At 43.0% G+C, this 15,545-nt stretch overlaps 1 protein-coding gene across 9 annotated transcripts in view; it reads right to left on the bottom strand.

The window, feature by feature from the left end:
- Window positions 1–15,545, bottom strand: part of Cask (peripheral plasma membrane protein CASK) — a 219,728-nt gene that overhangs the window by 13,049 nt on the left and 191,134 nt on the right. For 6 of the 9 annotated variants that reach the window (XM_076803655.1, XM_076803656.1, XM_076803661.1 and 3 more), the window contains one exon: window positions 3,130–3,159. The exons of the other annotated variants lie outside the window; for them this stretch is intronic. In XM_076803655.1, the coding sequence (XP_076659770.1) occupies window positions 3,130–3,159 (30 nt within the window). The remainder of the gene's footprint in view (window positions 1–3,129; window positions 3,160–15,545) is intronic. 9 annotated transcript variants of the gene reach the window in all.

Genomic DNA, 15,545 nt, shown 5'->3' with positions numbered 1-15,545 from the left:
TCTCTCGAAACTTCACCTTCTGGGACCAGAAATGTTCAACTTTCTTTTACATAATCCTGTAGATCTTGACGAGAGAATGCCAAAGATCGAAGTTTTAAGGCGAGGAATTCACGCTCGACTTTGGACACGCGTAACTTTTCAACCAGTGAATTCCTCGCATTGAAACCTCGACTTTTGGCATTCTCTGATCCAGATCTATGGGATTATAGAAAAAGAAGTTTAACAGTTTTGGTCCCGGAAAGTGAAGTTCAGCTTTTTATTCGGCTTGAAGATAATGCAAAGTAGAAACAGCTTACTACCGATTCAATTCGAACGCTTAGATACTTTCTAGCACTGAATTCTTCGAGTTTCTTTTGTTTCGAAAATAAAGATCCGATGTTATTGGTCGTGGGGCACGATCGAGATGCATTCGGGTGAAAGTTCGTTCGTATCCGAGCAAAAATAACGATCCGAAAAACTCGTTCGATTGAATATGAAGAATGCCCGTCGGTTTTCGCGGTTTTTTTTTTTTTTTTTGGTTTGTATGCCGTCGCCTATTTCAAGCATCGATTCGTCCCCAGCGCCGGGTGTCTCGTCGTCCTAATTAAAAACCATTGCAACGATCAGTTCATCTAGCGATGCATGTACATACACGGTAAAAAACTCCAAACACCGTCAGTTATCTCGTCGTAGTTTCCGTCAAGAATACAAGCTGAAGCAACTGGATGCTGCACAGTATACGTAAACACAGCGGACTGAACACACGCACGCACATACGCACACGGACACGCTTGAAAAAGGCGCGCGATATGCAGAGTATGCACTCGGGCTCTACGTTAAGTGTGCGAATATAACAAACGGCATATGATGGAATAATAGAATAATGATGTATACAGTGACAATATAAAAGTGCTGTGCGACCTGTCCACGCAACCTTGTTTGTTTTGCGACGGGAACAAGTCGGGCTGCATGAGCTCGTTATGAATTTAAAAGTTTTTCGGGGTGGGGGCTGACGGGGGTGGGGGTGGTGGGCGCGGTGTGATATATGTGGTGGAATGAGATTTGTGTGTGTGTGTGTGTGTGTGTGTGTGTGTGTGTGTGTGTACGCAGGAATCCAGCTCTGCACGAATACTGCTCTCGAGATTTGTTCTGCTATTCTGTCTTTCTTTTGTTCTCTTTTGTTTTCTCTCGCTCGGTAGATGCGATGCGATTAGACACTGTGCACGCCGCGAGAAACGTTTTGTCACTCTCGTGTATTTGTTTATGGAGGATTCGTCGTCGGGTACAGGCAGCGTTTCTATGGAACACCGTTGTTCTTTTTCGCAGAAGAAAGAGAAAGCGACTAATGAACCATCTAAGCACTAATTGGATCATCCATAGCAATTCGGGGTGAGATGGCCCCGGCGAAACTAACTCTCCAATTTGCGATCTTAGCTCGCTTCGGTTGAATAAAATTAATTCGTTGCACCAACGTTTTTTGTATCCTCGATCCCATACGATTTAGCACATTTCAATGAATTAGAAATCAAATTGGAACGATTTTATAACGTCTTCTGAGAACGTTGGAAAAATCTATGAAAAAAATCTCGGATTCAAAGAATCTCTAGCTGCGAAAGCAACGAAAACGTTCTCAAAATTTAGGTTCGAATACAGTTGAGCTATCACATGCTAAACTATTGGGCAATCTGGGTTAGATGGCTGGTGTGCACGGGATGCAATTTCCTTCTGTGTTTTGCGAAACAGATTCGTTCGTTCTCGACAGTATGATAATTGTATTTACTCCGACAATCGCGTTTTTCCTTTTTGTGCTTTCAAATTGAGAAAGTGCTGATATTTTTCGAAAAAGTGGGCCATCACTCCCGGACTTACCCTATATGACAGTAGTTGGGCGAGAAAGTCTAATTGTCTTTCGGGGTTGACTGTTCGAAACGGTCTGAACACGATTCTGCATGAAAGTGTACGCCGTTGCTAATTGCGAATGGGTTCCATGTATATTTTATGGTTGAAAGTCTCTGTCGAAGCGTGGATCGAATTGGACAACAATCGTGTAGCACTAAAATTGCTGGAATACGATAATTCCACGAAATCTTTATTCATCGCGACAAATTTGGTACTAAACGTATTCCATTCGAGAAAAAAGAAATATTACCCCTGCTGAGGGGTCAGATTAGGGTAAAATTGGAAAGTACTTTTCGGAGGCGAAACGGAAAAACTTGTCCATCTACACGGAAAACGGAGAAGACTTTCTCGCCGTCGAGCTACAACCCCGAGGAACGATGGATGTAAATGAAAGAAACGATAATAGGTAAGCACTAAGACGACTTGCCAGTGAAGTCGGAGCTAACAGAAAGATCGGACATATTCGCACAGAGATTAGCCTTTGTGCTGAACAGAGAGAGTAGTATCGTCAGACAGTCAATTCCTCGGCGACTACGAAGCTCGCGTTATCGTCTCACGATTGCCAATTCGACAGTTTCACGGCGAGCATCGTAGTCCAGGATCTCTTTAAATCACCGGTGAAAGAGGGAGTGCGTCCGGCACTCTAAGTGCCAACAGAGCGAGGAAGAGAAAGAGACAGAGACAGAAAAACAAACAAAGAGAGAAAGATAGATAGGTAGAGACAGAAAGATAGATAGAGAGAAAGAGAAATAGGAAGTAAGGGTTTTCCCTTACGGCAATTATGGCATCTCTTGTTTAAAGAATCTCTAGTGACCCGTGGGCGTGGTGTGGCCGAGTAAACTGAAGAAAAACGCAGGGAACGGGATGATAGTCAAGTGGAGACCTACTTTTTCTGCAGTGGTGGTGTGTGGTGGTCGAATGATCGGGCAACTTGAGTCTGGGTAAATTTTCGAGACGATCCTGAGTCCTCTCTTTACGAATAAAAAAGATCGGCCGGAATTCTGAGAGAAAAGTTGACCCCGTGGGTCAAACCCGTGAGAACCCGTTTACTCAGACTCAAGCAGCAAACAGACGATAACATGACGGTGGTGGTGGTGGTGGTGGTGGTGGTGGTGATGGTGTGTGTGTGTGTGTGTGTGTGTGTCGAAACGTGACGTACGTGTGGGTATGTATAAATGTTATATGTATGATAAACGCATAGCCTTCTAACTACAGCAGTCCAATCACACCAGATCAAGTGGCGGTACTTACTAACACTGGCAGAGGCTTTTTCCTGAACAACTAGAGCGTTGAAAAAACAGAAAAAAGGAAGATCGATTAATTAACATGTTCATCAACTTGATCTCAGGCGAATGTTTCGAATTCTATATTTTTTCTTTACTTTACTTTCTTTTTTGTTTTTTTTGTTTTCTTACTACTTTTTCCCTCCTCACTTCTTTCGCTTCTTTTCTTTTTTTTCTTTTTCTTTTGTTGCTTGACAAGAATCAACTTGATAAAGAGAACACCTACGTTGGGACGTCGCGCGCGTCAACGCTTCCGAGAGTCACGGTGCGCATTGCTGTGACACACAGGCAGCTTCCTTTCTACCTCTCCTTTTCGAGCTGTAACAGTTTTCGCCACGGATTGCGATCGAGAGAGAGGGGGAGAGAGAGAGAGAGAGAGAGAGAGAGAGAGAGAGAGAGAGTGAGAGCGAGAAGCTCGTGTCTCGTTTGCGACAAAGCCCGGAGGAGAGAGCATCGTCGAAGCTGCGGAATCGGAGAATCAAAACAACAAGTAGCAACGCGCGGTCCGCTCTCGTCGGTCTCTCGTCGGTCACGCAGGAGAAACGCTATAATTCGTTTCAGCTCGCCGAACGTTTTTCGCGAGCACGGCCGATATGCTCGGCGCAAGAAACGCGGCGAACGACCGAACGCGCCAAATGAAATGCGTAAAGTAATTAGAGGTGCACGCAGCGCTGCCGGACGAACGGGATGGAGGGGGAAATGCTATAGTCGGGCCCCTGACCCGCCTGCTTCCCCCACCAACGTCTCTCTCGAGCAGCGCGCACCTTCGCTGCGCAACGGTGCCTCCGTCTCTTACGCTGTGTATCCACCGCTGCGCAGCGAGGATGCGCGCCGCACGAAAGAGACGCTGGTGGGGGAAGCAGGCGGGTCAGGGGCCCCTACCGTGCTCACCACTGCTGTCAAAGAACAGTCTCCTAAGTGATCGTCGGAAGACTTCAGCCGTCGCTCGTTGTTTGTTATCGACGAGATAATAATTTATGCTTTTTCAAATACGAAACGATCGAAAACCTAAACCCCAAACACTGATCCAGCGTTTTTGCGAAACGTCAATCAACTTTTATCGAGCGACGGCTAAAACGTTCCGAAGGTCATTCAGGACAGCGACAGTATATTAGGTTGTCCCAAAAGTTCGTATCGTTCTCGACTACTGCGCGCAATGCGAATCCGGTACAGTCTTTAGGCAAGCAACGTGAGTGTAGCGCGGTTAACGAAACATAAGCTTGGAAAAACAGTAAAACACTAAACGAAAACATGATCGCGCTATTTGTAAGGGAGAGTGGTCGAATTTGGACCAGCAGCTGGTCAGTATAACTGTTTTTCAATTAGTAACATTAAGTGACACCACGAAAATTGTTTTTTCTTAATCCGCGCTGGGGTTCGTCCTAGAAGCTAGTCCAAATTAGGCTACTCTCCCGTTCGTGTTAGCTGGACTACGGATCTGTACGCATTCATGACAAAATGGCTGAAAGCCGGCATTTTTCCCATTTGAAGTTAGAATTTTTCTCGAAATCGATACAGATATTTTTCATTTTGCACAAAGATCCGCGGTCTGCTGATCACACCGAATGTTCGCATGATCTTCTGGGACAAGCTGATACAATGTGAAGATGAGGAACATCGGAGGCGGGTCCTCCAGACAGGATTTTCGGCCATGACACGTCGAATTGCTCCCCGCGTGCATTGGAAGCTGTTCTTCTACTTTATTAAACAAATCTAAAGAGTGGGGAACGGTGGAGGTGGGGAACGGTGGACCGACGTGTTAGGCGAACAACGGAAGATACTCTTGGGAGGTTCAAGGTGGACGATCCATATATCTACACAGTGACATAGCAGGTACTGCACTATCGACAACTCGTCTGGTGGACTGACTGCTGCTCACGCTGCTGGGTTCCCTGCTCGATTTCCGTTGGGCCTGCACTCTACCCTCGAGATATAGTAGGTGTCTCTCCTGTTACAATAGGCCAACGGGATTCTTGGGCCGGCGTCTCGCGAGTGCAGAAGCGGGACAAGACGCGCATCACAAAGCACACAGACAATTCGCGGCCGAGACAATCGCGAACGCGTCCTTCGAGTCCCGATCGCGAGGACGCACGCTGCTCCGGAACCCTCGAAACGTGAATTATGTTCAAATTTCTCGATTTTATTGGCCCTTCACTGGGACAATGTCCTCTTTTTAATTTTGGTACATTTTTCTAGGCAAAACTTTCAATTTTTAATTTTGGTACATTTTTCTAGGCAAAACTTTCAATTTTTAATTTTGGCAAATTTTTCGAGGCAAAACTTTCAATTTTTAATTTTGGAAAATTTTTCCAGGCAAAACTTTCAGTTTTTAATTTTGGTACATTTTTCTAGGCAAAACTTTCAATTTTTAGTTTTGGTACATTTTTCTAGGCAAAACTTTCAATTTTTAATTTTGGCAAATTTTTCTAGGCAAAACTTTCAATTTTTCCAGGCAAAACTTTCAGTTTTTAAATTTGGTACATTTTTCTAGGCAAAACTTTCAATTTTTAATTTTGGCAAATTTTTCTAGGAAAAACTTTCAATTTTTAGTTTTGGTACATTTTTCTAGGCAAAACTTTCAATTTTTAATTTTGGCAAATTTTTCTAGGCAAAACTTTCAATTTTTAGTTTTGGCAAATTTTTCTAGGCAAAACTTTCAATTTTTCAATTTGCTAATCCTTTCCAAGCAGAATTTTCTATTTTTAATGTTGCTCATCCGTCACAGGTACGACCTTGAATTTCCCAACGTTTTTAACCCTGTGCGGACAGAACTTTCTATTTTGAAATTTTTAATTCAGAAAGTGTAAAAATTGAAGTCAAGCAAAATAATTTTATTGTTCTTCTAAGAAATCTGCTTTCTTCTTTTAAAAAAGATGCTTTCACGATATTACCACAGTATCGAGGACATTGGAACTATATCTTTTACTTCTCATGTATAAATTCAGTGTGTAAATGTATATTTATTGTCTGAATAGTTTCCAAAAGAGAAACACACCCAAAAAAGCTACATTCTCAATCAACTACAAGAGTAACTGCAGAATCCAGGATCCAAAGAACCATACTAACTCACGTTTCTACAGGTCCAGACCAGTGCAGGACGGTACAGTCGACACAGAAACGAGAAATCTCCAGAGTCCTCCTTCGGCTCTCTAACGGCATGTTCACAAACCTCTATCGGAATCTCGAGATTTCCCATTTTCTATCGTCCAGTCCGTAATAATTTTCGATTTTCTACCGGTCCCACGGAGTCGTCCCCATACAAGGGTCAGAATAGTTCGTACCCGACAGGTGGGAGAACACAGAGCTCAACCATCCGTTACTCACACCCCGATTTGTGCACAGGTCGCATGGGGTCAACCAATACCACGGACATACTTCCTCCCTTTTTTCCTGAAGTCTAATTAAGTAGAAAAGTGTACCGAAAGATATCGAATACGAATCGAAACTGCAACGACCCCATGCGATTGCTTACGGTAGACTTCCGTATAACGCGATGACTAAACTTCACAATTGCTACCCGAAGCTTTTAGCACCTATCGCACGTCACTCTACTCGTCTGGACGTGCCGAATACGACTATGACTTTCGTTTTTGACGGAAATCACAAATTCCCAAGATATTCCCCAAAAACAATGTTTCGATCGCATTATACGAGAGTCTACGGTGTAATTGGTTCGCGCTGGGAGGGGGTGAGCAACGCGTGTGGTACTTTACAAAGGAACATCGTGTGCGGGGGGCGAGCGATGATTGAGAAGTTTACGGTCGCGATAGTAAACGATCGCAGGTGGTGGTATTTGTGTGGGGGGGATTCGATCGGTGTCGAAACAGGCTCGATCTGGGGTTGAACGATATATTATGGGGCAGAAGAAAACGACGGTCGTTGATGGGCGTTGTGCTCGCAGTCTTCCGTTGCGAACGGGCTCGTGCTATAGCGAACGGCCCACCATAAACCGCATTGGTTGTTGATCAGTGCAGGGTAAACGACAAACGCGGGTAATCGTCCGTCGGGTACACACGTACGTGCGTGAACGTGAGAGATCGGAATCCATGTACAGGCGGGCTGTGACGGCTATTTCTACGGCAAACAAAGAGAAGAGAAATCACACACGTTTTTTTGTTTTTCTTTTTTTTTTTTTTAAGTTTTGGAGGTGATGTGCGACGGACCATGATGTTTCCAGCAGTTCGTGATTTATTATATCTTCGTACAATGTGCCGCCGGCGCTATTTCGTAGATACCGCCCACGCTCTTTTCGTTTTGCTTTTCTTTTTTTATTATTTTTTCTTGTTCCTTTCTCCGGCGATACGACACCGAGAGGTTCACCGCGACGCAGAGAGAACACGATCGCTCTCCCGACGGTTACAACACGGGTACAATCGGTGTCTTATCGGTTACATCGATGACGTCCGACCTCGGACAAGATTACGGGCGCACTTACGTTCGCGCTTACAGCGGCCCCCGAAGGTCGTCCACGTCGATGACACTCGGCATCGTTACACGACTCTAAATGCGGAATCCGAGAGCTCGTGGGTCGTTTCGGTTCGTAAAAATATAGACAGGTCTCGCTACCGTGAGAGATACTGGTTGCTTGGGTGTGGCTTGGCAAAGGGCTGGGGAACGGTGCAATTGTTTCACACAAAACAGGGATCGTCGCGACAGCAGATTTTTGTTATTTTCGTTTTTGGATGTTCCGGATTCTCCTCCAGTTCGAATCGACTGCGGGTTTAACACTCGGACGGCGGGGTCCGTTTTCGTTCGTCCATTTTGAATCTTTTTGAGGTGCAATTTCGTATATAGTTATTATACCCTGATCTAGGCCTGTTTTGTGCAATTCGAAGCAGCATAATGGGGTACCGTCATGGGTCGTGTAAGATTAATCGCACATACCATAATCCATTACATCAGCATTTCTACTTATATATATATATATATATACACATATATATATGTATATATGTATGCGTATGTATATCATAATATCGATAGACTTTTCATTTTCATATAACACTCACTTTACTCTATTCGACACATTTTACAACGCCTTACAAAATCTAGACACGCTGTACCACTAAACATTAGCAAGTACTTGGTGAGTGTGTGTTTGTGTGTGTGTGTGTGTTTGTGTTTGTGTTTGTGTAAGGGTGTGTATCTGTGGAGACCATATTCGTGATGCCACGATCTCACTGTTGTCATGATTGCAATCTGTACGGGTTGCAAAACGAGACGTGAAACCGCTGAATCAAACGGCGTAAAAGCTATGTACAATTAATACATAGATTATGTACAAACCGAGACGTAAACGTCACACTTATAACAACGTAATCGGGAATCGAATCGTGGAGGTTTGATTAGGGGTTGGTGGGGGGAGGTTTGTGGTGTACCAATTGGTCGAATTTCTTTTGAATTGGTTCTTTGGCGTACAAGAATTAATCGGCTTTCCCGGTTCTCAGAACTTTGATATATCGAGCCAGAAATCTTGGGCTAAACTTCACCTTGGCAACCCAGAAATTGTTAACTTTTTGTTTTACGATCCTGTACATCTTGGCGAGAAAGTACTAAACATCGACGTTTCAAGGCGAGGAATTCACTGGCTCGAAAGTTATGCGTATTTTGAGCCGAGAATCAAAAGGATTAAGGTAAGCTGTAGTAAAACGCGCTCGAATTTTCTCTCTTTATTCACGGCCGAATGAATTTACGCGGAGAACGTCGTAAAATAACGCATAACAATTTACACGACATTTAACGAAGATGTGAAATTGAATGGCTCCGATACGACCTATATACAAGGTATATTTAAAATTTCATGGTGCCGACCTATAAAGATATGAATATAAAATTTGAAATATTGGACAACCAACGTGGTACGAGAAAGTGAAAGATAAAAGAATCGTTCTTCTATGCTCCAAGTAACACAATTTATCAAACAATATGCGATTAAATAAACAAACGATAAAAGAACGTCTTCGATGTTTCTAGTAACAATTTATCGAATAATATGGACAGGATTCAACGAAGAATTGAATTCGAAACAGCTGAGACTTTGCAAATTCGTTTGAAAATAGCATGAGCGTCCAAAGAACCAGAATAATGTGCAGGCCACTGCAATTCATAGTGCATCAATTCCTCTTTATGCGGAGCAATTTCGGGGGTTGAAAAGTGCAAGAACCGATTCGCGTGACCCGAGATTTTCATTAATTAAGCGTCCCGTGTAAACGATTAACGTCTGCGTTTTCAGGTACGTGAGAGGCGAATTGTTTACAATACAATAGCCGTTACAGCAATCGTTGTTGTTGCGTTCCGCGCGAGAAGAAAACCGACGAATTCCCTGAGAACGTGTTCGACGCGTGGACATTGCGAGACATAGTGATCGGCGCGAACGGTAAGACGCGTCGTTGTTTATGCTACCCTCAGCTGCATGTTCGGAGATGTTTGCACGTTTCCGTGACATTCGTTTGTTAGGGTTTCTTTTTTGAGGGTGGAAATCTCGTGTCGGGGATGCGTGATTAAAAGCATGATCGAACGGGGACACGATACTCGATCGGGAAAATTAAACTGTGCTACTGGAAGCTCGTCGATATCATACTAATCAGCGATTACGGTCAATAAAAACGTTTCGCCTCGAACGAAAATAATTTTGTTCGGAAATTGCGAGAAGTGGTGCGGTTTAAATATTTAAATATTTAAATATTGGAACTAATATTGACTCATTCCGTGAATCGATTTATCAATCGGGATATATACTCCTATTGATAAATGTAAGAGTGATTGTTACTTTCTGGATCCCGTCATATTGCGTAACATTTTGCAAGCTTAAGAATTCGTTCTTCATAGTAATGATAGAATAATAAAATACGTTTCACTATAACTTGTGGTTAATTCTTCGAACAAAATAATTTTTACAATTATGGTTTCGAATTTGTTTCCCTGAGTCACATAGTTTAAGCAGCACCAGTTTCCAAGCTTTTAGTACCGTACACACGTCACGTTAATTGTGACGTCACGGTATAAATTAATCCTAAGTAGCTTTAAGATAGAAACATGGAAGCACAATTTAAGATTATGCCGGAGTCACCATTTTATAAACCAATAGGTTTCTGTATAAAATAATAATTTCCTACTTTATAAAAAACGTCCATTGATCTATGGTTTCTTCTTTTATGTCCTACAACTCCTTGTATAATATTATTTAAGGGGTTATGCTCAGTCAGGAGGCAAAAAAATGATTTTTGAGAATCGTTTTCTCAGAAATTGTAAGACTTTGCTCAAAAAAGTATTTGCATTTAAAAAAAAAGCTTATTTTGAAGAGTGCCTCGTAACTGTACCATTTAAAAATGTTTATCACTTACAAAGTTACACCATTTACCATTAGATTTGATCTAATTTTAATATTACATAAATTTGATCTAATTTTTAATTTTGTACGTAGAACTTTGTAACTGATAAATATTTCCATATAAAAAAATCACTAGGTACTCTTCGAGATGAGCTTTTTCAGACAGCAATACATTCTCGAAGTCTTAGTCATCGAGAAAAAAATTTCTCAAAAAATAACCTCTCGGGCACGTTCGCTTAATTTGTCATTAAACGATCTACAGAAAAAGAGGAACATGTTTCTCAAAAATAAAGCCAATTGAGCCACCGATTCGAGTATGCAACGCGACGTGCAGGAGATGAACGTGATCCAGAAGATCCAAAAAGTGATTGACATGTCCCGAACTATCGATCGACTGATCGATCGGCGTCGAGACACGGTCGCCCGATAATATGCACCGACCAAACCACAATGCAAGAGAACTATAGAATATATATATATATATATATATATATATATATATATATATATATATATATATGTATACATAATACGTGTACGTGTGTCGGTCTGAAAGGAAAGCTTTCAACATTTGCAAAGATATCCTTCATGCAGGTGAGGGTATAATGAGGGGTGTAACAAAAGCTTCTTTACGACAAAAAACAACAAACAACATTCCAACATATGTTGTAACGAAAGGTGCATTCCTTATACGCAACTTGATCGCATAATTACTGTCTACCAGTATACATGGTGATCGACCCGACGTTACGGAGTAATAATAATAATAATAAGAATAAGAATAACAATAATAACGATAATATAATATAATCATAATAATCAAAAATGAACGGAAAAACGAGTAGAGAAATGGGAGAATAGATGTGAAGAATACTTGAAGAAAAAACGCAGAATGAAAGGGAGATAATACAGGCTGTCCCAATTAACTTGACTCGCGGAACGATCAGACGGGGATTACTATGCAAGCACCGTGAGAACATTGAGAACTCGAGACCCTCCGCGCCGTCATGGTTGTTCGCGACCAACACCATCGCAGATTGTATATCAATGACAGTCGATGGATTGCATGAACGGAATGGAACGAAAAACAGTTATCGTTACGATCCGCATAACTTTTCAGACATTTGTAATGCGAAACTATGTTTCCAACAACCGGAGAAACGCGATCTAAAATCCGAAGTCATTTTGGCTCGAAATACAAAAATGACTGTGATTCTCTGGAATTAAAATCGATCATAGAGGTTCATTCTCGTTGAACAAAAATTTTCTGTACAACAAAAACTCCAACGATTACGAATGACAAAAAGTCATGGATTTCGTTACAATAAACAATCGCTACGGGGTGTCGCGAAATTAAACCACCTCGTTTTGTCAGTATGAGAGCCAGGGAGAGAAAGAGATAGATGAAACAGACAGACGAAAAGCTGTTATATTAATTTCTCGATATATGTCGCCAAGGCCTGGATGATAAACGTCGCGGAACAATCCCCTCTACCGCGGAGTGTACCCCGTGAAGGGCCACGAAGCTCGAGAGGCCTCCGAGTGTAAAAATCGGCTCGGGCATGTCTCCTATGTGATACGAGACCCGCGTCGTTGACATATATCGAGAAAACACTGTGCTTCATTAAAATCGAACGGAGCATTCGCAGGCTTTCAGTGATATCAGCCCGCGAATGACTTCGGCCCGCATACTGCAACGTTCGGTCGCTTAATTTTCAACTTCCATTCGCTTGGTCATCAACATTCACGGAGATGATTAGGTGGATCAAGTGAAACGGGACGTTCTTTGTACGACGAGACAGAAAGAGAGAGATAGAGAGCGAGAGAAATATAAAAAGATGGAGATAGAGAGGGAGAGTATAGAAAGAGAGGGGGGGAGAGAGGGAGAGTATATAAAGAGGGGGGAGAGAGGGAGAGTATATAAAGAGAGAGGGGGAGAGAGGGAGAGTATATAAAGAGAGGGGGGGAGAGAGGGAGAGTATAGAAAGAGAGGGGGGGAGAGAGGGAGAGTATAGAAAGAGAGAGGGGGAGAGAGGGAGAGTATATAAAGAGAGGGGGAGAGAGGGAGAGTATATAAAGAGAGAGGGGGAGAGAGGGAGAGTATATAAAGAGAGAGGGGGAGAGAGGGAGAGTATATAAAGAGAGAGGGGGAGGAAGAGAGAGAGAGAGAGAGAGAGAGAAAGAAAGAGAGAGAGAGAGAGAGGGAGGAAGATAGAGAAATAGAAACATGCAAACGCGCCGTGGACTCGAAAGCGCCGACCAAAGCGTTTTGTTACACCGCTCGCCTATTGAACTCTGCCTTCGTTTTATCTGTTTTGTGGATCTCGCTGGCACAGATCAACGTGATTGCGCTTAATTATCCTCTAGCAGCGAGCATACACCGCGCGTCGTTTCGCTGCGTCGCACACGCGCGGCGCATTTCGTTGCGAAACGAGTCGCAGAAATCTTTGAGAGCTCGTCGGATGAGGGCCCGTGATTCAGAACTCACGTCGATTTTATGAAACGCAGCCCCGCGTACCATGTACGCGTAACCCGCGCATATACATGTGTATACACACATATGCATGCATGTAACAACCGTACGCCGGCATTTTTCCTCCACGTGAATCGTGAATTCACGGCCGATTCACGAAGCTAGCCAACGTTTTCACGACGTCTCTCTGTAGATTTTTTTTTTGTTTTCTTTTTTTTCTTTCTCGTTTTCTATTCTCCTTTATCACTCCTGTTCCTTTCGACTCTCGATACTCGCGTCGTCGTGTATACGTGTTGCACTCTGATTACACAGTTTCTCTCCGTCAAGGTATGCAACAGAATTTTTTGGTTTTTTTTTTGTTTTTTGTTTGGTTGTCGACTCGACAAAACATGGCCGGGATGCAGGTGATTCGTCGTGACAAGATAAGCCGAATGTTTTTTTGCTAACCACTGTCGTCTCGGTTCTCGAGAACAATCGATTCGAAGATCGTTAAATATGCGTCAAATATGCCGTCTGTTTTCGTGGATAATTATCCGGGGTGTACGGGTTCGGGCCGGCTCGGGATCCCGACAGTTTCTGAAGTTTTCGGGCATCCAAAATTGTGGTCGGGTCGGGTCGGGTCGGGTCGGGCCGGGATCCCGAAAGTTTGCAATATTCGGTTGCCCGCAGTCCAATTAGGCTCGAGGGTCGAAAAAGTAGTAATCGCACGAGTAAAAAGCGGATTTTTATGCGGAATAAACCTGCAGTATGTAATGAACAAAGTACGTAATAAAACAATACGACTGGTTTTTTTTACTGTTTTGTATGACGCTCTGTCACGACCTCCCAATCGAATTTTGCATTTTCACGCTTTGGAACGTTGCACAGTTCCGGGAACCCGACACGGCCCGACCCGACCCGAGGCTCTCGGGCACCCGCGCACCCCTAGTAATTATACCTCGATGAAGAGAGATCGCACGTTCACAAAAGCAATCTGATCGAGTTCCCGCGTGCGCAGGATTCCGGTGGATTGTTAAGCGACCGATTGGTTGTATCAATGCATCGAAAACAGCGCATTAACCAACAAAATATGTCCATTGCTCCCGCGAACATGGTCCGCAATAATGTCCCATCGAATTATAGTCGGCTGCATGAAAAACCACCCGTGGGACATACCTAATCGATTTTCGAAACGAGGGTTTTCAAAAGCTCGCGCGAAAACGGTTCTCGACCTGCTCTGTTGGATCGGCGACTTTTTTTGCCGATCCGTTGAACCGATTGATTAGGCCACGTGTTGTTCTAACCATTGTTAAACGACGTTAACGTTATTGTGTAACATTCGTTGGCATAATAGTGACTTGGACGTTTTTGGAAATTGCGTTTATTCGTCGTCTCGAGAAAATGCAGGGTGCGTACAAACTTTTAGCTTCCTTTGGTTTATTATAAATGTACCGAGCGAGCTTTTATCGGACACGGTGTTGAAGAACTATTAATTTGAATAGAATGTTCAGGAACAATTGAAACACAGGAAATGTTAAATTGCTCCCGAACTACGCTCAATTCGTTCCAAGAACAAACGAACTAAAGTTTCGTACGAATAGTTTCTCGAGACGAACAATAAATGCTGTATAAGTTTGAAATAAAAATTGAAAGAATAGTATGAGACACCTAGGCGAGCTATTCCTTCATGGAACAGCTTCAAGCTAACGCGTGTGTTCTTCGATGCTGTGTATCGTTAAAAGCAATTTGTTGCTTGCAAACGTGAGACGACAATTTGTACATAATATAAACTCCGCACTCAGTTCAATGAAATAAATTATATCGTAAATGCTTCTCGAAATTGAAAGAAAAAAAAACAATCCGTTTGGAAGACTATTTTGCAAACACACAGTGTGCTCAATATTCAACTTCGGCTTCGACGTTCATTCACGTTCGAAGTGTAATCTAATTGTAACGATGACCATTGTAATCAAAGTGTAATATCGTTTACCCAGCATCGACGCGTGGTCAAATTCTGAATGATCCCTGCACGCGTAAATTTAGTCATCACAAAATCACCTTTTCCCATGCTACGCGAGATAAACACATGATTGAAACAACCAATATAAATATATTCTATGTAAATCTATGTACATGTATATAAACATACATAATACGTGAAGCGGACGAGGGGGTAGGGGAAGAGGGGTGGGGGGGCAGGGGATTTAAGTGTCAGAGTGTGTCATGTTTGTGCGTTTCAAAGACTATGGCACCGAGAATTACGGTGTCTCGCGCAGGAACGAGCGTAATCGAAAGATTTCGGAATCGAATTACGTCTTCCATGCGCGAGGATTCGTCTCGAATTAATTTCGTTTCGCGGCGTTTAACGGGTCAATCGACGGCATTGTTCTCGGTTCCGTTCGACGCCGTCGCGAAATTATTGTTCGTCGGTGTTGTTGACGGTCGCCAAAGTTTATCGATTAAACCGCGCGGAAAGAACGCCGACAAATCGCGAATCGCGGTCGGCACGTGTCGAGAAGTATCGATTGATCTCGTTTCAAGAATTTCCATAACAAAGTGCGAGCGAATGCGGTAATCGGAACGTGTAAAATTGTTTCCGCGC

This window comes from Halictus rubicundus, chromosome 18 (genome assembly GCF_050948215.1).
Source record: "Halictus rubicundus isolate RS-2024b chromosome 18, iyHalRubi1_principal, whole genome shotgun sequence".
Lineage (NCBI taxonomy): Eukaryota > Metazoa > Arthropoda > Insecta > Hymenoptera > Halictidae > Halictus > Halictus rubicundus.
This window is presented reverse-complemented; position numbering and strand designations above follow the sequence as displayed.